Source organism: Gaeumannomyces tritici, assembly GCF_000145635.1.
Source record: "Gaeumannomyces tritici R3-111a-1 unplaced genomic scaffold supercont2.1, whole genome shotgun sequence".
Lineage (NCBI taxonomy): Eukaryota > Fungi > Ascomycota > Sordariomycetes > Magnaporthales > Magnaporthaceae > Gaeumannomyces > Gaeumannomyces tritici.
Window position 1 is genome coordinate 17,114 of NW_008804545.1, and position 20,690 is coordinate 37,803.

Consider the following 20,690-nt stretch of genomic DNA (forward strand, 5'->3'; position numbering starts at 1 on the left):
TCCGACGCCACGTCCTCAGGCTCGAGCCGGCAGCGGCGGCAGCAGCAGCAGGAGCAGCAGCGGCCTCGGCCCGGCGCGGGAGGCGCGTTCGAGGGCGTCGACGACTACCCCTTGTGCAAACCCAAGCCCGGCGAGTACAGCGTGGGCACGATGGTCCTGCTCGGCACGCTACGCACCCAGTTCGACCTGCCCCCGGCCCAGCGTCAGGCCGTCGTGGCCTCGTTTGACGTTAGAGGCCACCTGAGCTTCCGCGTAAAGACGCAAAACGTCTACGGCGTCCATATCCGTGATGCCATGTCGTCCACCATGCCGCTGGACCACCTGCGCGACAACAAGGTCGATTTTATTGTGCATGCGTTTACTTATGCCTTCCGGCTGGGGATGGCCAAGTCCGACGACAATCTGTTCGCTTTGAGGCACGCGATTGCCCGAGCAAGCAAGGATCAGGCCGCTGACGACATGCGCGGTACCTGGCTGGTTACGCGCTTCGACGGGGTGGTATGAATCGGCCGGATGACGCCTGGGACGCCGCCGGCCGGGTGGCAAAAGCCGCGTTTCCGTGCCGGCCAGCGCTTGGGATGTTATGAGCTGGAGCCATTTTGTCGATTTCGACGGCAGGTGAGCCGGGTAAGAACGCCAGGCATGTCGGCGAGGATTTGGGTTTGGGTTCGCGTCGATGTATGTCGTGCTTTCAGACGATAGACCCTTGGGTTGATGGAATCTCCTTTTGCCTTTTTTGATCATAAGGTCTGCCAGGGGTGTGCCACCCGCCTGGGCGGCAGCCCTTGTCCGTCCCGCCAGCCGCCGTCCCGCCCAAGCGTGCGTCGTCTACCGACCACTTGGGTACGTGTGCCAACGTGCTTGTAACGCCATGGTCTTTTTTTTCGTCGTGCCGTTTTACCATTGCCTTTGGCAACGGAGCAACACATGGTCGCTGTGCCGCCCGCTAGTTTCGCAAGCTCTGCCACGCCGTCGTGTAAAGCACGCGCTAGTTTAGATCGACTGTTTCGTTACTTTTTGGTTTTTGGAGCGCCGTGTTTCCGCCTCCCGCTCTCGTGCCCGGCCACGCCGGCTTGCCAAGGGGGGGTCACCGCCGCGGGGATGCCTGAAGGGACCACTCCTTGGGCTGTTCTTCCAGATGGCCGTACCCGCTCGTACCCTACGGGCTCCACGGGGCTGTTGGCCGGCCTCGCCGAGGCCGGCCAGTGGTCGCAAGGCTATTACCGAGCACTGGTATGTAGGTATGGTCAGAGGGTGTCCCACCCTCACCACGCTCTTTGGCTACAGATTAGAGGTCTGTCAAGTACTCCGTCCACTGCGCGCCCTACTTCTTTGTGATACTTGTGTGGTCTCTTCGGTAAAGGAGCACGATGTCGTCAACGTAAAAGAGCAGGAAGGCATGCCGGTCGTGATCCATAAACAGGCCATCCTCGGCCGACTTGCGCACCAATCATTGGCAGCAGCAGCTCTAGGGCGACGCCCGCCAAAGGTCGAGAGCTTCACGGACCGAGCCCACGAATCGAGCCACCAGCAGCTACCTGCATGCCATCCAGGCCACGAACCGGGCAGGAAGGAAAAAAAGAAAGAAAAAAAGCCGTCCAGCGTCTGGTGTCAAGCGCTTCTCCGAGTCTCGACCAAACAAGATGCTTGCCTGAAATTATAAGGAATAATCCCAATCTCATCCATCCGCTGGCACCTGCACACGATATCGCCTTCCCCCCCACAAGTATATGCTTGTCGTAATGAATACCGACGAAAAATCAGCACATCGTCAAGCACCGCAGATACGGTCGCGCTCGGGCCGGGAGCAGCAATTCCGATCCAATCCAGACCACGCTACCCCAAAGTCGGACCAATCATTGGATGAAGACCACAGCGCCCGAATCCATAGGATGGTTAAGACACCTAGTCTCGAGCGGCTTATCTCCCGGATCCGCGCGGGCGGCTGCAAACCCAGACTTCGGCCGATCAATCGGTTTGGCTTCGTAACGGTACCGGCTCATACAACGCCGGTATCCATGGACGCCGCTTCCAAGATACGGTAGACTTCAGCTTTGATTTGCTGCCGTGTCATGCCCCCAAAGCGAGTGACATATTGAACGTTTTTTTGCGCAATCGGGGTTGACTTGGCAGTGTCAAGCCAGTAACAGAAGCGACCGGTGCGGCTGAAAGAGCCGTAAACCTCTTGCCACCCTCCATCCAAACGTCGCGACCAACCCAATTTGACCAATCCATCCAGTATTTGAAGAGGGATCTTGGTTTGTCGGTGTGGTGCGCTGGATCGCCGACGGTTTTGGAGAGGATGCGGCGTCGATATAGCGCCTCCGTGAGATGGGCGTGAAGGGCGTGAAGGGCCTCGGCTACTCGAAGTCCTCGCTCGAGCTTTGGTTCTTTGGTCAGCGGGTCGTCCTCCGGCCGTATTCTAAACGGTTGCATTACCAACGCAAACCGCCTCTTCTAGGGCGTGACCTCGGTTGACAGTACCGAGATAGACAACGTCGTCGTCAGGCACGCCATTCTGCGGTGGGGCATGACGTCGTTCGACCGTGCCGAGATATAGGACGTCGTTAAACACGCTCTTTTCTGGTAGTGCCGGCACACGCTTGACTCGACCTGCGTGGTCATGCGGTACAGGCATTATTGCTAGAACGAAATGGCTGTGTTGAACGTTTCGTCTCTCAGGCTGGCAAGGAGGGCGGAAATAAAGCGTGAAACGCGGAAAGATTCGCAAGATTTCACTGCAAACCTAATGCAGGCGGAGGGGGGATGCCGCGTTTGAACAAGTGCGGTTTCTTATCGGCGGGGTGCATTGCTATCATCCCGTGACAGCGCGTCGCGTAAACAAATCTCCGAGGACACCCCAATAGTCTCAAAAGAGCCACGGTGTGGTTCTCCCGCAAAGCAATTTATCTGCAGCGATAAGCCTCGGCCCGAAGGGAAGTGGATCTTCGGGATCCTAATGGCTGTAATCAACGTCGGCTTCCCTAATAGCTGCGGTGGTTTACGGTCGGTGTTGGCATCGCCGTGATCAGGAAGGACTTGGGCGGCCGGGCCGGCCCAGGTGGCCACGGCGACCCTGTTCCCGGCGCTCCACCCAATGGCCCAGTGCGAGACGAACCAAACTATGACAAGGTTGGAAGGCATTTGCAGGACGCTGTGGTGGCGTGGCGCCTTGGGAGTCGCTGAGCCACGGTGGCTGGAGGCCTATGCCTGTGGGCCGTGGCCCGTGCCTGTAAGGCCCGTGCTCGGCCGCCTGGGTGAAAACCCTCCACGAGGGCTCCGGTGCAATGCACCAATCCCCTCCTTGTATTCCTCACTTCTAAATAGTCATATCAACATCGCGTTTATTGCAACCCTGTCTCTCTGCCGTGGTCGATCCCTAACACATGCAGGAAAACAACGGGTCAAGATCTTTCCTAGTCAAGTAGGCAGGATGGCCAGCGGAGTACAACACGTGGGAGCCGGAAGAGCATTTGGCAGACGCACAGAAGATGGTTAAAAGCTATCTGAAAAAGAAACGCAAAACGCACCGAAAATGGGACGACCCCCCGGCCGGGCCTGGGGGAGAGGAGTAAGGAGTTCCAGAAAAGCAAAAACGCTAAACGTTAACCAGGAAAGGAGCGCCTTTAAAGGCGAGCTCCCTAACCCAATCAAAAAGCCCAAGTACCAGCCCAACTACTTCCATACAGTTATCACCAACCCTTACTCCTCCTCGGTGTCGGAGTCAGCTACATCGCCGCCAGATCCGGAGGCAGGGCCATAGATCTGCGCCGCAAGTTCAGGGTAGTGCTGCTCAAACTCCGCCCGATCCATAAAGCCGGTGCCCGGGGCACGTGGGGCGAATTGGGCGGAATGGACCGCCTCGGCTTCCTCGTCAGTTGGGAACCATTCGACCCAGGGAGCGTCGAGGCGAGCGTGATCCCCTTGACCCCCGGAGGAACCCGCAATGGGGACCTGGCCGGCGGACGAGACTTCGGCTGAAACCTCCATGACACGGCCGCGTCGACCCCTATGGTTGTTGATAGGGAGAGTGACCGAGTACCGACTCTGGAAACGAGGCAGGCCTAATGCCACTAGCTCCTCGTTGACCCACGCCAACTCCTCATCCCTAGCCGCAGTGGTAAAAGACGAGAAAGGATGCGGATCGTGCTCGCCCCATCGCTCACCGTTACCGATAGCAGCGTGGTACCGGACCAGCCAAAGCAGGTGGACGGGCCGGGGATAGGTGTAATCCGTCAAACCAGCCGTCCAGGGCCGGTGAATCCATTCGAGAGTATGGGGAACGAGGTCTGGAACATTGCCGAGCTGCCCGGACCTACGAACCCGTCTACCCGAATACCCCAGGCCATGGCGAGCATGAGGGTGGGTAGTGATGGACGAACCGTAAGTATTCTCCCAAACAATCATATTGCGTACGCAATGGACCCGAAGCGCCTCGAACTCGCGGCAAAGCTCCCCGGAGCTGAGCCAAAGCACCGCCAAGATCAGGCGGAGGTCGATAGTGAATGGGAACTCGCGAGGAAGAGGCCGACAGACCCAACCGCGCGCTTGACACCGGAAGCAGGCATTGTTTTGGGTGTCTCCGACCACGCACACCGTATCACACTCGTAGTGGAATCCGCCCCGAAGGAAATCAGCGACGTAGCAGTTTCCACAAGGGAAAACACGCCGAACGTTGCGAAGTTCAAGGGCGACCGGAGTTCGACTATGAATTTGACGACGATTTTGCTCCGCCTGGACGCGGAGAGCTAGGCCGATATTCGGATTGGTGTCGTGATCGGGAGCGAAAAACACTAGCGCGAAGTTGAAGGGCACTCCCGCAGGCAGCGAGGGCAAAGGCGGCAGAGGGCCGACCGGAGGACAAATACCCATGGGAGGTACTGCAGGCCCATACTCGAAATCGTTGCCGCCATCGCCATCGTCACTGTCGTCGTCATCGCTGTGGCCCCAGGCACGTGTAGAAAGCGACGATTCGGCCGAGTCTTGCTCCTTATCAGTAAGCCGGAAGAAAACCGGACGGAGTGGGCGGAGGTGGAAGTGATGTCGCGCGTCGGAAACAGAGGCGTAGCCCAGGCGGCGAGCCCAGTAAACGGCCAGGGACGACATGGTGCTGTGGAGGTTAGCGAAAAAACGCTCGAGACGAGCGTACTGGAGGGGAGGACGAGAACGTACCCGAAGTGCTTGTGAGGTCGGGACCGCAGCTCGAGGCGATGGAGATCGCAGAGAAGAGGAAGCGGTCGCGAGCGACGAGCGGAAAGGGACGTGATGGTTGAGGAAGAGATACCGGCACAGGTTAAGCGAAGCGCGAGCGATGGAGTGTAGCGCAAGGCCAAGTGCTGAGGGCGAGAGAGGTGCAGGAAGAGGGCGATCGCGGCGCTAAATAAAGCGGTCGCTTGGAGGCACGCAAAGGCTTAGGTTGCAGGCAACTGGGAGAACAAACGGCAAGCAATGGTTGCTTGTTGTTATCGCAGGTGCAGGAAAAAGAAAAGCAACAAAGCTGGTCCGCATTCTGATGCCGGCGGTGATGACGGATTCGGAGATCAAGACCAGGCGGACGGCGTCTAAAAAACCCAACACTGGCGGCATCAGCCAGCCTCCCTGCAAGCAGTTCCGAAACAAAGAGACACAGCAGACATGCCTATCGTTTAGCGGTTGACATTTCGCGATTTGGGCCAGAGTAGCTAGTACGCCCTTGCGAGGCAGACAACTCGGCCAGCTCCGCCCACCGACAGGTCGCGTTTTATATCCCGTAGGGCGCACGCGCAGCCCTCCGGGCTTACTTGTAAACGCACACGGTGGTTCAAATGATTGTAGCTGCATTAGAAGATATCTTTAGGAAAAAGAGGCCCGAAGGGCCGGATCTGCCTGGCTATATAAGTTTGAAAGCCGCGTGGTTATCGTTACACCTGGATAGGTTTGCAGTTTCCTTACCCAGTCCAAAAGGTCTGGGTCGAGATAAATCCACAGTTTCCTGAGCTTGTTGGACAGGTTTAGGCCAATCTGGTCGATCACTTGGGAGCACGCCCCAGGGAATGCCGTCGGGGAAGAGATCGTGGCACATTATATACTGCCTTAAAACACGATTGACGGCAATACATGTGGCGTACTCTGGATCTACATCCCCTATCGGTTCCGAGGAGTCAAAGTCGATAAGCATGATCCTGTCGTCCACCAGGTGTATGTTGTCCAGCTTCGTATCGCAATGTATAACTCCGGCGTCGAGGATGGACCGGAACGCCTTCTTCAGCATCTCCTCGACGTGATCGAGGGGAAGCGAGCCCACCTTAGGTTCGTCTAGCGAGACCCCGCCGATGTCCGACATGACGAGCGCGCGCCTCCTGACGTCGTCCGTGCCCGGGTATTCGGTCTGGCCGTAGAGCTTGGGCACGACGAGTCCACCTAGGGGGGCCAGCAGTTTGTACATTGCCACCTCGTCGTCGAATTCTTCTACCCAATCGGGCTTTTCCCTCTTTAAAATGATGTGGTCGGGTAGAAACCACTCGGGCCACCGCGCCTCGAGGCGCTCTTTCCACGTCGCGGGGAGCAGTCGGGACAGACATCCGGAGAGTCGGCTGAGCGTGGTCGGCAGCACACGCAGGAACACGACGTTGGGGTGGTGGTCGCACACCTTCCCGCACGCCGCCACTGGTCGGGTGCCGAGCCAAAAGTTCTGCCCAGGGGTAAGGATGTTAGCACGAAAAGGCCACCTGGGCAGCTGGCAGCCGGCAGCTAAGGTGACTTACGAAATCGGAATCCCGCGCAGTTTTCAAGTCGGTGTCGATGCCGGTGTCAGAGCCGGGTGAACGTGGCGGCAGTGGTCTGGGGATTTGCCTGGGCGGTGGTGGCCCGGGAATCTGCCCGGGCGGTGGCATGGGATGCATCGAGGGCTCTGGCATGGGATGCATCGCGGCGGGAGTTTATGTTATGGAAGGAAGCAAAAAAGCAGCAAAGGGTGAGGTTTCGCGTAATTAAGCGGCGCGTGGGGCCCCTTGCAGCCCGCCAGGGGTCACTGACGGCTGGGCCCATTAAAATGACGTGGATCATAGGCTTATTCTACGCGGTTCCAGCATGTCCCCGTCCCACATCAGGCGTCCAAGGAGTGTTCCGACGATGGTAGGTGTCAGCCCTTCGGGGAAAAAAAGCACCTTGGCAGTGCACCACTTTAAAGCAGGCAAGGTAGTAGGCGAAGAAAAAGCACGCGCATGTTCATTCTATTAGGGCTCCTTAGAACGAACGAACGCGCAGCCATTTTTCTGGTCCTTGACTAGGAAGCCCGGGCCGTGGGCGGAATTGAGGGCTTTGTTACTCCCCTTTGGTGATGAAATTCTTGTCGTCGCTGCTGTCCTCCCGCTCGCGCTTCTGGTCCAGCTTCTTCTCGGCCACAGTGCCCGTCGGCGCGGGCTTTATCCATGGCCATTCTGGCCTCAATCTCCAGCTTGCGGTTAAGCTTGCTCCTCAGCACGCCCCGGTCGCGCACCGAGTAAGTCTTGCATGAGCGAGTAAAAGACACCGCCTAGGTCGGCGAGCCACATAGGGTCGACCGCCGTCACCGTCAACATTCGGTAAACGTTTAGACGAGCTCGTAATACACGACGTATTAGGGCAGGTCCTTAAGCCCGTAGAACGTGCTGACCGGGTGCAACTGTACCAGCATGTTCGTCCGCGGGTTGATGTACTGACTCCAGCCTTTGTTTTGGGCCGCCTGGTGGTAGCAGCCCGAATAAATGTATTTGTGCACCACGTCCAGGTCCTTCCCGCAGCTCACCATTTCCATATCCTGCGCCCGCATAATGTGCAGTAACTTGCTACAGTCCCGTAGGGCCCGGCCCGGAGGGTCCGAAACCAGGTGTTCGTGGTATCGTCTAACATGCTGTAGTGTTCTCCTTAGGATTTCACTGGAACTGATAAATAACTAGTTGACCTAATTCGTTATATCGATACATTGCATCGCTGCTTTCACCCATAATCGACCCATATCCTGACTAGCCCAAAACATAAATTGCTATATTTTAATGCTTTAACCGTCACACGTATCATTGCAAAGATATACGACTCCCTTCGGGCCCCCATCGGCCTCCCCGTCAACCTCCCTCAAGGACCTCTGGCGTACGGCCAGGCCTTTACGGATTAGCCCCTAACACCAGTGCGATTTCGTCCCGGGAGTTACCACATGGCCCCAGTGTCGCGGACCAACAAGTTGTTCTGGTCGAGGAACGGCTGCTTGTTGAGGCGCCAGTAGACAGAGCCGTCATTGGTGTCGACCTCGCGGTCAAAAACCCCCTGGTTCCCGTCTAGGGGGTGCTCGTAGCTGAGCGCGCCGTTGTGGGCAAAAACGGGCCGGCCTGAGTAGAACTCGCGGTACTGCGGCGCGTGGCCATTAACGAGCAGGTTCGGGACCGCGGCTAGGCTTTGGACGCGGCGAAAACCCTGGACGAGCAGGCGGTGGAGGCCCTCGCGCATCGTGCAGCTGCCCGGCGCGCTCTGCCGCGGGATGACCCAGCAGTCGACCGGGCAGTGCTTACTCTTGATTTCCTCGACGTTGCCGGCGCGGAACTGCAGCAGCAGCAGGACCTCGCCGTCGAAGCAGAAGATCTGGGGGCATTTGTACTTGTACGCGTACCCTCGGAGCTCTTTCGAAAGGCTCTTGGAGGATGTGAGGCTCCCGGCCATCCACTCCTCGGGGTCGATGAGGTTCCTTTTAAACTCGCCAATAACGAGCGGTTGCCTGCCCCCCGCTGGCAGCCTGTAGGTAACGTCGACCGTCTCTGCGGCGGACGCGTCAATCCCCGCCTTGGCTTCAGAAGTTTGCAAAGCCGCAGGGTACTTGTTCCACGCGGCGAGCACGACGTTCGAAACCTCTGTGTGGGACCAGAGAGCCATGTCGGGCTCGGCGTAGAGGCGGTGGAGTCTCCGGTTGGGCCGCTCGCCAAGCGCGTCCATCCTCAGCTTATCGTCGGCGAAGGGAGGGAGCATGGCGGTGTCCCAGTCGGCGATGGTTATCCGCCCATGTTCGTTCACGTTACTGTAAGTGTGCACGCGCAAGTCGATAATGACCTCGAAGTTCTTGGCCCACTTTTTGTCCGTTGCTGTCTTGGAGCCAGTAAAATGGGCGGGATTGCTTGAAGCCTCCTGAATGAGCTGACTGAACGGTACTGACATGGTTTGTGGTAAGGGAAATAAGAAAAAGGATAAGGGAAATCCGCGCTCCGGAATACGCAAAGACTCGGCTTGGAGCAGAAGTGTATAGGGCAATGCCGCCATTGTTACCTACCTAGTAATGTCTTGTACCCATAGGCATGGACATGAGCCGCATACAGGCCAGAACCATGCCCCCCAGGCCGGGTGCTGCCTCAGCATGACCTGGGGTCTGGAAGCGCCGGCCATGCAACTAACACCTCGTATCGATATTACCGCGGTCCAGCCGGGTCAAGGCTTACCCGAATGTTGTGGAACGCTGGTACAATCCTATGAGGACACGACTTCACATCGCCGGCCGGATTTCCTCGGACAATCTGTTGCATGAAGGAGGGTGTTGCGACATCCAATCCCCTGCGTCTACGCAGAAAAGATGCATATTGTCGTCGCTTCTACCACATTCAGTGCAGCCATTCCAAGCCTCAGCGCTTCTGTGAGAATCATGATTGGGACTTGTCCCCCCCCTCACCCCCCACTCGCGCCGGCAAACCCGCCCAGGATGCTGCCTAGGTAGTGTGGTATCCCTTCGCCCCTAGCCCCCAACGGACTTCACAGGCTCGTGCTCTGCTTGTCCGTCATCGGCCGCACGGGCCGGGAAGCCGGACCGGTCCGTCGCTGGGACCTTGCCCTTGCCGGCGCGTGAGGGGCGGGCGGCGGCGCGGGTAAAGGCAGCATCGGCGTGGGAGGGGCGCGCGGTGGCGCGACGGCGCTTCGATGGCGACTCGGTCCCGGATGGGCCACCACCTCGCTTGGGCTCGCGCACGCCCGCCTCGAGCGCCGCGGCGGCGGACATATCCTGAAAGGCAGCACCATTGCGATAACATTAGCGGAGCACTGTATGCGGGCGTGCAGAGGGAGCTTGCGCTTCTTCTCCAGCTGGGCGGCGCGGCGCTGGATCGCGCAGGCGGTTTTGAGCTGCTTGAGCGCCTCGTCGGAGGCGCGGGCGTCGGCCGCGGCTACCTAGGCCGCGTGCCGGCCAAGCACGAGCGGAAAGGCGGCCTTGCAGCCGCGGTTACGACCATGCCCTCGAAGCGGGCGCGTGCGCACGCTAGCCTACTAGTAGCACTCGCAGCGGAAGCAGGGCTCGGCACGGGTAGCGGCGGGAGGACGAGCGGCCGCGGCAGCGATAGCACCACCGGCGGCGGGCGCACCCTTGATTTCGATCACAAGTTTCCCGGGGGCTGGAGGAGCAGGGGGTAACCAAGTCGGCACCAAATCCTGCAATACTTTTCCAAAAAGGCATTCCCACCGTCACCAGCGGCTTGCCCCCGAACCAACAGCACCGCACCGGAGCAGCGGCCTGCCCAACTTGGCCTTTCCATGTTTGTCCGACGCTGCGTGGCGCCCCGCGGGCCGCGGATGCCTCTGTCCTAAGGACTTTTCCAAGCTAGCAGAGGGAAAGTACTATAATATCGACGAGGGTACCACGCGCCGGTCAAAGGGCGAGCAAAACCCCATACCTTGGGCGGCTGAGGGAGCTCGAAATCGCGGGAATGCAGTAGAGCACATCGACTGAAATAGCAATCCTCTAAGCACGCTGCTGACTGGTTATAGGGTGGCGGCCCTGAGGCTCATCGATAGTTGCCTGCAGCTAGGGCGGCAGATGTCTTAAGGTGGCTCTGTCTTCCTTAAACTTGTACCACAGCCTTTGTTCCTCGGCCTTCTCCGCCTCGGTTCTTTTGCCCACCAGCTCCTCGGGGCGGCGTCTTGCACAAGCATCGACTAGAACAAGGATCCTGGTGTCGGGGGCTCGAGGTGGCTGCTGTGACTGCGGCGGAGGGCGGTTTTGGAGCTACGGCTGCGGACGAGCTCCGTGTGGGCTTAAGGATGTTCTGGCGACGGCCAGGGCCAGCTCGCGGGCAACAGCGGAGGGATCGGAGGGCTCGAAATAAGCTGCAATTGGAGTAACCAGGATTGCATCGCGTTCCAACTACCTGCTATCAAGGTTAGAACGACCATCCTTCCATCCTTCCTGCAAGCATTGCGGCGTAGGGAGGGGCATTAATGGCTTTTATCGGACGCGCTGGACGTACTACATGAAGCTTTGGATACCAGCCCGTACAGCGGCCAGATCCTGCCCGTAGATTGGGCGCAGCACGGCGAAGGAGGGCACGAGGGCTGGCGCTGCTGTAACGGCTGAGTTGACCCAGCAGTTGCTGGCGTTTGTCCTGCGCGCGCTCTTTTTGGCGCCTAGGTCTGCATGCATCCAAACCGGAACCCACCCCACAATTTCCCAGGGCGCGGGTGCATCACTGGAAAATAGTGGAGATGCGCCATGGTTATGACGTTATCTCAGCTTTAGCTATCGGCTAGCAGCGAGCAGTCGCTGGCGGAAAAGGAGTCGACCAAATCTTTGGTGCCAGTATGCTGCGCAACATAGCGCCTCCTTCGCACGCCTCCCTCAAACACCAGGGCGTACGCAATATCACTTTGCCCACCACGATTGGAACCGCGACGACACAGGTTAGAATTCTTTTCGAATATGCCCATTCCGCCACACAGCGAGCCCATGGGGCGCCAACGCTTACCGTCCAAAGCTCGCTATCTATCCTTACTTTTCATCCAGGTCTTAAGCTAACGACGGCAGGTATCTGCATCCATGCAATAGAACGTCCCAGCCGACGATATGGCGAGCGAGCGCTCCCTCCCCATCAACGAACTTTGCAACGGTCCATATTCGACCCCAATCCCTCCGAGGAAAAAAACGCCTCCCAAAAAGCTTTACACCCGAAGCCCGATTCCTTTTAAACTCCGCTTACATCGACGCGAGCAGGGCCAATGCTGCATCAGGACAGAAAAGGTGATAAAAATGCACGGCTCCAGCAGGTCGAAGCTGGGTTTCAGCGACTAGAAGCCTGTCGTCGTCGCCATGCTCAACGGAAACTCCATCCAGGGTCACCTTGGTGCTCGCGGGGAGAGACCAGCGCCAGCGCCACATGCCCCCTTTAAGCTCGAGCTCGTCGACATACGCTGGATTCTACGATAGCTGGCGTCTCCAAGGCTAATTCCAAGTCTGGCTTAATGGAGCTTTTTTAAAACATCCGCTCCTTCACAGGCTTTTTGCTACCGTCCAACGTCGTTTCCTGGTCCTCGCCGCCGCTGCATCGGCCTTTACGGAAGAGGTCGCGAAATCGGAGGCGACAATTTTCGCGTGCGATATCAGGTCGTTTTCGTAGGCCAGGCGGGCGCGGAGCAGGAGGCTGTACGTGAACGCCGGCGATGGCTTGCCCTAATGCGGCGAGGTCGGCTATGCTGTGTCCGACGAGGTCTGCTCCTACAGAGACCAACCAGGCTAGAAGCGACTCCAGTCCCTGCGGCTGGAAAGCGATCCAGAGCCGTGCCATCGTACTACGCTTGGCGTTCCCCTGCTGGCGTCGATCCCACTCCTCGGTCGGGCGCTATGCGCCCATACTCGTTCACGATCCGGCCACAGCACCTCCTTTCGTCCGCAGGCAGGCCATGCCCGACGCGACGCGATATCTATCTGCCGAAAGCGTGGGCGTTCATTCTGAAACGCCCGTCGGAGGCTTTAAGCAGGCGAACATGGTTGTTAGGGAGACTTCTAGTCCCTCGTAGGCGATGCGGACGCCTGTAAAAAGCCGACGGGGATGGCGGGCTAGCGGCGGCGTTAATGAGTCCGTCAAAGTCCAATCGCTGCACCCCAGCATCCGTCCACCTTCGGGGCATCACCTCAAAAGCACCGCACCGCATATGTCCGTTCCAAATGGTATCGGCGGCATCCCATTAAAGGGAATAAAAGGCGTTATATACTTGGCATCAAATCAACCCCGCTTTCTAGCCACTTAGACAATTAACGGTTATTACCTACTGCTCTATCGCCTTTTGACCATGCGCCGCTGGAGGATCTGCGGCGATATCTAGGCTGCGCGGTGGTGTAACACCCCAGAGATGTCGGGCATCTCAGCCCATGCCCAGCCTGGGGACGAGCTGACGCCTAGCTTGGCGGCACGAGCACGAAAACGCGAGCCGCTCCCCAGCCATGTTGAAACCCCGGGAGAGTTCCACAGCGCGGTATCCAGGACGCGGGCCGTCCCTTGGCCGTGTCCAAGCATCCGGGAAGGTCCACGGCGTGGTTGCCGGAGGTGTCATGGCATGGCATGAGGTCCTGCTGACTTGGCCGTGCACGTGCCCCAACGCCTGGTGCTCAAGTGCGGGGCACGAGCACACGCATCTTGTAGATTCCCTCTAAGGTCTACTTGGTAGATTACACGGTTCCACTGTGCCGGTCCGTGACAGGAGGCCACTACGGCATCATGTATATCTAGGGCCCGCAAGACTCCCTGTAAAGGGGTCTGGAGGGCAAGCAACCGTTTTGTTTTTTGTTTTCCTATTCAGTGCTGCCAGGCACCTTCTGCTGAATACAACACGGCCCCGCACGCTTTCTCTAGACCGCTGAGTGACCTGAACCTCTGAGATCTCCCAGCGAGAACCCCTTCCTGTGCACAGCACGTTACAGGTGGGTCTGTGAATCACATGGCGTGTGGTCCCTACTGCCATGATCTTGGCTGCGGTCGATGCAATTGCATCTGTGCCACCGCAGGCGGTGATACAAGTGCAAGTCAATGGCTGGAGATCTTTGTGCACGTGCTTGGTCCAGGGCGGCATCGAGAACTTCTTGCAAAGCTGGCATTCGAACTCGGCCGGAAAAGACTGGGCGCCAGGGAGGGGCTCGTCCTGCCCTGGAAACCTTGGTGCTCCGCCTTCCGTTGAACAACAACCAAGCTCCCGATTGGCAATTAATCCCCCAGTTTACCGGCAGCTTTCGGGCCGCGACCTGTCGAGGAACGGACCGCCAAAATCGGAAATTTCAATGCTTCGTTTCGTTAACCAGGAAATCGTGCGGCCGTACGTCGTACTGTATAACGCCGGGCCGCCTCGATGCGTGAGCACTGCGCCTTGGTGTGATGGACCTTTTCGAATAGCAAATCTGTCTGCTCTGTGCTAATTTTATCCAACCAAACCCGGCAGGGAGGCGACGCTCCAATGGAGAAAGAAGTTGGCGTTGTGCGGCCCGACCGAGCTCCTTCCTTCGGGAGGCGAGTGTGGAAGGAGGCGCAGTAGCCGTGCGTAATTTGCTAGCTCAGCTGCCTGTTATAACGAAAGTACGATGGATGTACCCTTGACTCCGTTGCCTTTCCGTTTCTTTCGTTTCAAAAAGCGTTTCAATACGGTATATTGACGCGTCGGGGTGCCGTCGCGCTTGACAACAAAATCGTGTTAATTTGTTCTGGGCGCCACCTGTGCGGTGCTGGCAGACTTGCCACGCCGGACTGGACGGGACGCCCTGAAGTATTTTCGTTAAATTACCGCCCCCATGCCAATGGCTGCACAGGTCTGCATCGCCAAGACTGCAATGCTCAGCCCGACAAGAATGCGAAGATGATTGGTTGTGGTGTGTTGTTAGGCAGGTGTGTCGGGCACCTAGCTGGCCCCCACCTTGCCTTTCCTTTTCGCGGGGTTGCATTTTCGGAGACGAGCCTTGGTCGTTGAATCATCAAACATTGCGATTACCTGTACTGTGATTTAGCCTAGGCTGCCTTCTTAGTTGCTTCGACGACGGAGCAGATGAATAAGGGAACGTGGCGGATGAAGAAAGTCAAGAAACTGCCACACTTGGAGCAGCGTGGTCCGCCGCAAGAACCGAGCCAAAACCCGCTCCAACCGGGCCCTTCGAAGTGTGCCACACCCGCATATATCAACGCATCCGTAGCCTACAGCCTGCAACCCTTTCGATTTGTCTGCCCCGGACCCACGCCCGCAACCTGAGTTTAGCATTGCAGCCTGACCACTGAACAGAGCTTCCCTTTTTCCCTTTCTTCCATCCGACTTCCCGTTCTTCCTGCTCATCTCCCCTCTTCTCACCCCTCCCTATCCTTTGCGTCTGCACCCAGCTACCTATGTTCTTGTATTTTGCCTATCGCACTCGGCCGTCGATTTCCTTCTCCGGACTCCTATCTCATTTTTTTCGCTTTTTGTTTACTTTTCGTCTACTTCCTTCCCTTTTTAGCCCTTGCGCCCTTCGGCTTTCCCCGCATTGATTCCCATTTTCCTTCGTCCTTTTTTTGCCGGCCCCGTCTAGCCATTCCGCCTGGGCTTTTGACACCTGACATTGGCTTTTTATGTTTGAGCCTCTTTCTTGACTCGCCCGACTCCATCATCTGCTATGGATCCACCAACCGACCCAAATGCGCCATCAGTCATAGCTCCGCCGGCCAGCCGTGATGGTTTCCACATCGCCATCATATGCGCACTGCCGCGCGAATCCGACGCTATTGAGCTCCTCTTTGACGAGTTCTACGACGATCACCACAAGTATGGACGCTCTGCCGACGATGATAACACCTATACTACTGGCCGCATCGGGCAGCATTCGGTCGTCCTTGTCGTGCTTCCTAAGATGGGTGTCACGGCTGCCGTCTCAGCCTCCATTGGTTTGCGCACGAGTTTTTCCAACGTCAAGCTCGCGCTCCTTGTTGGCATCTGTGGAGGTCTACCAAGTATCGGTGGGCAAGACGCATTCCTGGGCGACGTGATCATCAGCACCAGTATCTTTAATCACGATTTCGGCCGGAGCTATACGACCGAGTTCGTCCCCAAAACGTCAATTGAGGACAGCCTCAATCATGCCAACGACCACATCCGAGGTCTTATCAATTCATTCCAGAGAATGCGCATTCGCAGGGAGCTGCAGACCAAAGCGACGAAAAACCTGAGCCGCCTTCAGGATGCCGCAAAACAGCACGGCGATTCCAGATATAAGCATCCCAGTAACAGCACAGATAAGATCTACTCGGCGGACTACGAGCACAAACATCGCGACAAAGACAACCGCTGCACCCAATGCGACGCCATCCCCGCGGCCTTTTGCCCTGGCGCCGCCAAGATGACGTGCACCCAACTCGGGTGCGAAGAGGCGCACCTTGCGCCGAGGATGGACCGGCTAAAGAAGCGTCCAGTTGGGCTGGTACCGCAGATATTCTTGGGACGTGTGGCATCGGGAAATGCAGTAATGAAGTCGGGCTCGCTCCGCGACGGCTTTGCCAACAAGCACGACGTGATCGCCTTCGAGATGGAGGGGGCTGGGGCATGGGAAAAGGTCCCTTGCATTGTCGTCAAGGGCATCTGCGACTACGCTGACAGCCACAAAAACAAGCAGTGGCAGGATTTTGCCGCAGCGACGGCGGCTTCTGTGGCAGTCGCAATCTTTGACCGATACGAGCTACCCGACGGTGTCTCGTCGAGGCCGGCTGCTGCTGAGGGCGGTCAACCCATTCCCGACTCCCTTTCCCGGCCCCAGCATGCTTTGGCTCAACCGTCTCACGCCTTCCACAACCATGGCGGAGTTACCCACTCTGTTCAAGGATCTACTTTTGGCGATGGCGCTAACATTCACATATCTGGTCAGTAACTTGGTTTTAATAAAATGCCTACCTGTAACCGTTGTATTCTCCTCATATGTTTGTCTTCAACGGTAAATAAACAGAATGTTACGCAATAGACATTTAATTTTCGTGTACTTGCACTTTCCTTCGCGCCAGCGCCCTAATATGCTTTTAGTTCGTTAACTACCTCTATTCCATCAAATTTACCGCGTGGAAACGCTAACCAACGTATGTAGCTGTGTATCACACCGCCGCACCGGAGACCCCGCCGCAGCCGTTCGCTACCATCCCCTTCTCCCGCGACCCCGATTTCGTTGACCGCGGCGACATTCTCGACCAGCTTCTCCAGCGGTGTTCCGAACCGGCCGGCCGTATGGCTTTGGTTGGCCTAGGTGGCATTGGGTACGTGTTGTTCTGAAATATGCCGTGCCGAAAGGAGCTAACGGCGGTAGCAAATCGCAACTTGCCATCGAATTCGCACACCGAGCCGCCGAGAAAACACCCAACAAATGGATTTTTTGGATCCACGCTGGCACGCAGGCCCGCGTCGAAGAAGGCTTCCAGGCCATTGCCGACGTCGTCAAGCTACCCGGTCGGAACCAGCCCAAGGCCGACGTATTACAGCTCGTATACGGTTGGCTCTCCAACGAACAGAACGGCCGATGGACCATCATCCTTGACAGCGCTGACAACGGAGGCGTGTTTTATGCGACGAACGATGGCCGCAAAGGAAAACCGTTGGCAAACTACCTCCCACAGAGCCGAAACGGATCCATCGTCGTCACGACTCGCAACAGGGACCTAGCATTCAGGCTTACAGGGGACCACAAGAACATCATTGACATTAAGCCTATGGTACTGGCCGATGCTCTCCTTCTCCTAAAGAAAAAACTGGGCCCGCTTCCAGATACGGACACAGCCAAAGCCCTGGTGCGGGCACTCGACCTTGTTCCCCTTGCCATCAGCCAGGCGGCGGCATATATCCAGGCAAGGTCGCCGTTAAGCTCGGTCGGGAAGTACTTGGCCGAGTTTCAAAAGGGCGAATACAAACGGACTCGACTCCTAAGTCACGACGCAGGCGACCTTCGGCGGGATGGTGGAGCCTCAAACGCCATCCTTACAACTTGGCAGATTTCCTTCGAGCATATCCGGTCTGAAAGGCCTTCTGCAGCCGACCTTCTTGCGCTCATGAGCTTCTTCGATCGACAAGGCATCGCTTTGTCGCTTCTTAAGCCCCTCAACACCGAAAATGTCCAGTGGGATTCAGGGTCCGAATCTGGCAGCAGCAGCGACGAGGCAGATGACGGTTTTGAAGACGACGTGGCCATCCTGCGAGGCTTTTGTCTTGTATCTGCAAGCGAGAACGCGAGCGCTGCAAGCGAGGACGCGAAAGCGTTGGAGATGCACGGGCTTGTACAGCTGTCGATGCGGCAATGGCTGGAAGCGGACGGGCTGCAAAACAAATTCAGGCGACAGTTTGTTGAGCGGATAGCGGCGGCGTTTCCTACGGGGGACTACAGCAACTGGGCAACATGCCAGAAGCTATTTGCGCATGTCGAAGCAGCCATGAACTGCCGACCAACTGAGGAGGGTACGCAGGAGTTGTGGGCAGGCCTCATGTACCGCGGGGGATGGTATGCGTTGGAACAAGGCAGATACGGGGCAGCAGAGCAGATGGTGGGCAAATCAAAACGAAGTCGTGAAAAACAATTGGGAAATAGCGACGAAAAGACACTGAACAGTGTGGCATTATATGCGGAGATATTCAGGAATCAAGGCCGGTGGCAGGAGGCTGAAAAGCTAGAGGTGGAAGTGATGGAAACTCGCAAAACCAAGTTCGGGGTCGACCATCCTTCAACGCTAACGAGCATGGCCAACCTCGCGTCGACATACAGGAATCAAGGCCGGTGGGAGGAGGCTGAAAAGCTAGAGGTGGAAGTGATGGAAACTCGCAAAACCAAGCTCGGGGTCGACCATCCGGATACGCTAACGAGCATGGCCAACCTCGCGTCGACATTTTGGAATCAAGGCCGGTGGCAGGAGGCTGAAAAGCTAAACGTGGAAGTGATGGAAACTCGCAAAACCAAGCTCGGGGTCGACCATCCGGATACGCTAACGAGCATGAATAACCTCGCGTTTACTTGGAAAAGTCAGGGCCGGCATAAAGATGCCCTGGCGCTGATGAAGCATTGCGCACAGACCCGGCAGCGAGTCCTTGGTTTAAAACACCCGGATACTGTTTCGTCCTTGTCGGTGGTGACTGACTGGACCAGCTAGAATAAGGTTAGGTATTTAACGTTTGTAGCGAGTGCTGTCCCTTTTGTACCTCCCATAGTTCATATTAGCAGTCCGTGTGATACCTGCATGTGGCATTTGCACAATACGATGATGTGAAGGTTTAATTATTGCAAAGAAGCGGGGCATGCAGTAGATTGTTGCTTGATAAATGTAACACCCCAGAGATGTCGGGCACCTCAGCCCATGCCCAATCCGGCGGCTCAAGCGCGAGCTGACGATCAGCCTGACGACATGAGCACGGGCGGCCACTTGGCCGTGTCAAAGCGTCCAAGAAGGTCCGCGGCGTGGTGGCCGGAGGCCACTACAGCATCATGTATATCTAGGGCCCGCAAGACTCCCTGTGAAGGGGTCTGGAGGGTAAGCAACCGTTTTTTGTGTTTTGTTCTATCGTGTGCTGTACTATCAGATTCCCCTCACCGAATGCATCACTGGCCTACGCATCCTCCCCAAACCGCTGAGTGACCTGGACCTCTGAGATCTCTTGGCGAGAATCCTCTCTAGTGTACAGCACGTTACAATAGACCTTTAAGTCAGTGCATCCCCTGTCCAGCATCTGTGACGATCCCGCCATACGTCCAGTGGCACCGCCACAGATGCGGGGCATACGTGGTGTCAGACTTTTTCAGCACCAAGAAGATTGTTCTGTATTCTCCCCTCTGTCCTCGCTAGGAATTCTGTCCCCCAGGTTGCCCTTATATCGTTCGTTCCGACAGCCTGGAGAACATTTCCACAGTTGTTGGTCTTAGCGCTAAATCCTGAATCCTTACGCTGAATCCTAGCGCATGGGCCCTGTAGATGCCTAGAAAGAATGCCTTGCGGCTGACACGTGGGGCAAACACAGGCATGCAAGCCACACGGATCGCGACACCAGGTTGATATAACTATCTAAAGGTGAAGAGTACAAAGGAGGGATTGGGTGCGTTGCACCCATTCCCACGTGCAGCGTTTTCTCCAACCGTTGGTCCAGTGCCCTGTCCGATCGGTTGCCACAGTGGCTCAGCGACTCCCCAGGCGCCACGCCACAACATCCCCTCTGTGATGGCGCGGCTTGCCTTGTCAGACAGGCGCAGCCATGTCTCGTTTGCACCAAGGTACTTAAGCCCAACGTTGGGATACAAGTTACTAACTTGTATCTTCTCGTCCATTTGGCCTAGTGGGATTAGGCTTAACTAAAGTCGAACCGTGTCACTTGTTACGGCGCGGCGTGCCCTCCGTGCACTTGCAGCTTGCCTCTCGTGTGCGTTGGGTGTATGAGACCCCTATCGCAATCAGAACGGCGGTTCTGATTGTTCTGGCTTTTTAGCAGAGATGGCAACCTTCCCTCGAAAATATCTTTTTCTCCTACCGGCAGCCAATAGGAGGCCGGCGGGGCAAAAGATGCGAGTGTAAACCTATCAGATCTGGTTAATCTGTAGCACGACGAAACACCAAAAGGACTATCACGAACTTCTCCACCTCCCCTTTAATCGGCGCGCCCTGTCCAGACCTGCGCGCCCACAGAAATGCATACCCTAACTACCATCGCAGAGCAGCTTGAAAAACTACACAAGAAACAAGTCGAAGATGCCGCCGCGCGGTACGAGACAGTGGAGGCGGTCCTGAAAGCCGCCACAGAAGCCCTTACCCCCCTCCAAACCCCCGCCCAAAAGAAGGCCGGCGCGGCTCTCTGGCAAAAACTCCACCAGGTGCTCCTTGGGAGCATACTGACGGAACAAAACAATCAGCCAGGAGGGGAACCCCTCCCCTCCCCCAACCCCTCGGGCACCGTCGCCAGTGCAAACGACCGGAGCCCAA

At 57.1% G+C, this 20,690-nt stretch overlaps 8 protein-coding genes across 9 annotated transcripts in view; 3 read left to right on the forward strand and 5 right to left on the reverse strand.

The window, feature by feature from the left end:
- The window catches only part of GGTG_00008 (hypothetical protein), a gene marked incomplete at both ends in the record, with an annotated part of 1,963 nt that extends 854 nt beyond the window's left edge, over positions 1-1,109 (forward strand). Inside the window, 4 exons of the mRNA XM_009217746.1 lie at positions 34-498; positions 619-678; positions 748-843; positions 993-1,109. Of these exons, the coding sequence (XP_009216010.1) occupies positions 34-498; positions 619-678; positions 748-843; positions 993-1,109 (738 nt within the window). The remainder of the gene's footprint in view (positions 1-33; positions 499-618; positions 679-747; positions 844-992) is intronic.
- Positions 1,110-2,422: 1,313 nt separating this feature from the next.
- On the reverse strand, positions 2,423-3,144 carry GGTG_00009 (hypothetical protein; the record flags this gene model as incomplete). Its single annotated transcript, XM_009217747.1, has 2 exons — positions 2,423-2,613; positions 2,883-3,144. The coding sequence occupies 2 exons, from the start codon at positions 3,142-3,144 to the stop codon at positions 2,423-2,425; spliced, it is 453 nt and encodes a 150-aa protein (XP_009216011.1).
- Positions 3,145-3,702: 558 nt separating this feature from the next.
- On the reverse strand, positions 3,703-5,196 carry GGTG_00010 (hypothetical protein; the record flags this gene model as incomplete). The annotated part of the gene is made up of 1 exon (XM_009217748.1): positions 3,703-5,196. Exon 1 carries the CDS (start codon positions 5,104-5,106, stop codon positions 3,703-3,705), a length of 1,404 nt encoding a protein of 467 aa, XP_009216012.1. The 5' UTR covers positions 5,107-5,196.
- A 595-nt stretch (positions 5,197-5,791) lies between these two features.
- Positions 5,792-6,970, reverse strand: GGTG_00011 (hypothetical protein). Its single transcript, XM_009217749.1, has 2 exons — positions 6,744-6,970; positions 5,792-6,670 (listed from the first exon to the last, which is right to left on the reverse strand). Exons 1-2 carry the CDS (start codon positions 6,903-6,905, stop codon positions 5,870-5,872), a joined length of 963 nt encoding a protein of 320 aa, XP_009216013.1. The 5' UTR covers positions 6,906-6,970; the 3' UTR covers positions 5,792-5,869.
- Positions 6,971-7,855: 885 nt separating this feature from the next.
- On the reverse strand, positions 7,856-11,407 carry GGTG_00012 (the record flags this gene model as incomplete). 2 transcript variants are annotated; one of them, XM_009217751.1, is made up of 3 exons in its annotated part: positions 11,229-11,407; positions 9,272-11,129; positions 8,164-9,118 (listed from the first exon to the last, which is right to left on the reverse strand). In XM_009217751.1, exons 2-3 carry the CDS (start codon positions 9,382-9,384, stop codon positions 8,164-8,166), a joined length of 1,068 nt encoding a protein of 355 aa, XP_009216015.1. In that variant the 5' UTR covers positions 9,385-11,129; positions 11,229-11,407. The 2 variants fall into 2 exon arrangements, with proteins under 2 accessions (XP_009216014.1, XP_009216015.1); XM_009217750.1 differs by lacking the exon at positions 11,229-11,407 and having other exon boundaries at positions 7,856-9,295.
- A 60-nt stretch (positions 11,408-11,467) lies between these two features.
- GGTG_00013 (hypothetical protein) lies at positions 11,468-12,046 on the forward strand (the record flags this gene model as incomplete). Its single annotated transcript, XM_009217752.1, has 2 exons — positions 11,468-11,658; positions 11,804-12,046. Exons 1-2 carry the CDS (start codon positions 11,560-11,562, stop codon positions 12,044-12,046), a joined length of 342 nt encoding a protein of 113 aa, XP_009216016.1. The 5' UTR covers positions 11,468-11,559.
- A 181-nt stretch (positions 12,047-12,227) lies between these two features.
- On the reverse strand, positions 12,228-12,560 carry GGTG_00014 (hypothetical protein; the record flags this gene model as incomplete). The annotated part of the gene is made up of 1 exon (XM_009217753.1): positions 12,228-12,560. The coding sequence occupies exon 1, from the start codon at positions 12,537-12,539 to the stop codon at positions 12,228-12,230; it is 312 nt and encodes a 103-aa protein (XP_009216017.1). The 5' UTR covers positions 12,540-12,560.
- Positions 12,561-15,379: 2,819 nt separating this feature from the next.
- Positions 15,380-18,963, forward strand: GGTG_00015 (hypothetical protein; the record flags this gene model as incomplete). The annotated part of the gene is made up of 3 exons (XM_009217754.1): positions 15,380-16,616; positions 16,835-17,000; positions 17,051-18,963. The coding sequence occupies 3 exons, from the start codon at positions 15,380-15,382 to the stop codon at positions 18,873-18,875; spliced, it is 3,228 nt and encodes a 1,075-aa protein (XP_009216018.1). The 3' UTR covers positions 18,876-18,963.
- Between the last annotated feature and the right edge of the window lie 1,727 nt (positions 18,964-20,690).

What these genes read in the sequence shown, in the direction of transcription:
- GGTG_00011 (XM_009217749.1), bottom strand. Translation starts at nt 6,905, where the DNA reads ATGCATCCCATGCCAGAGCCCTCGATGCATCCCATGCCACCGCCCGGG. An exon ending in CTGCGCGGGATTCCGATTTC is followed by an intron (nt 6,671 to 6,743) that starts GTAAGTCACCTT and finishes ACCCCTGGGCAG; the next exon opens with AACTTTTGGCTCGGCACCCG.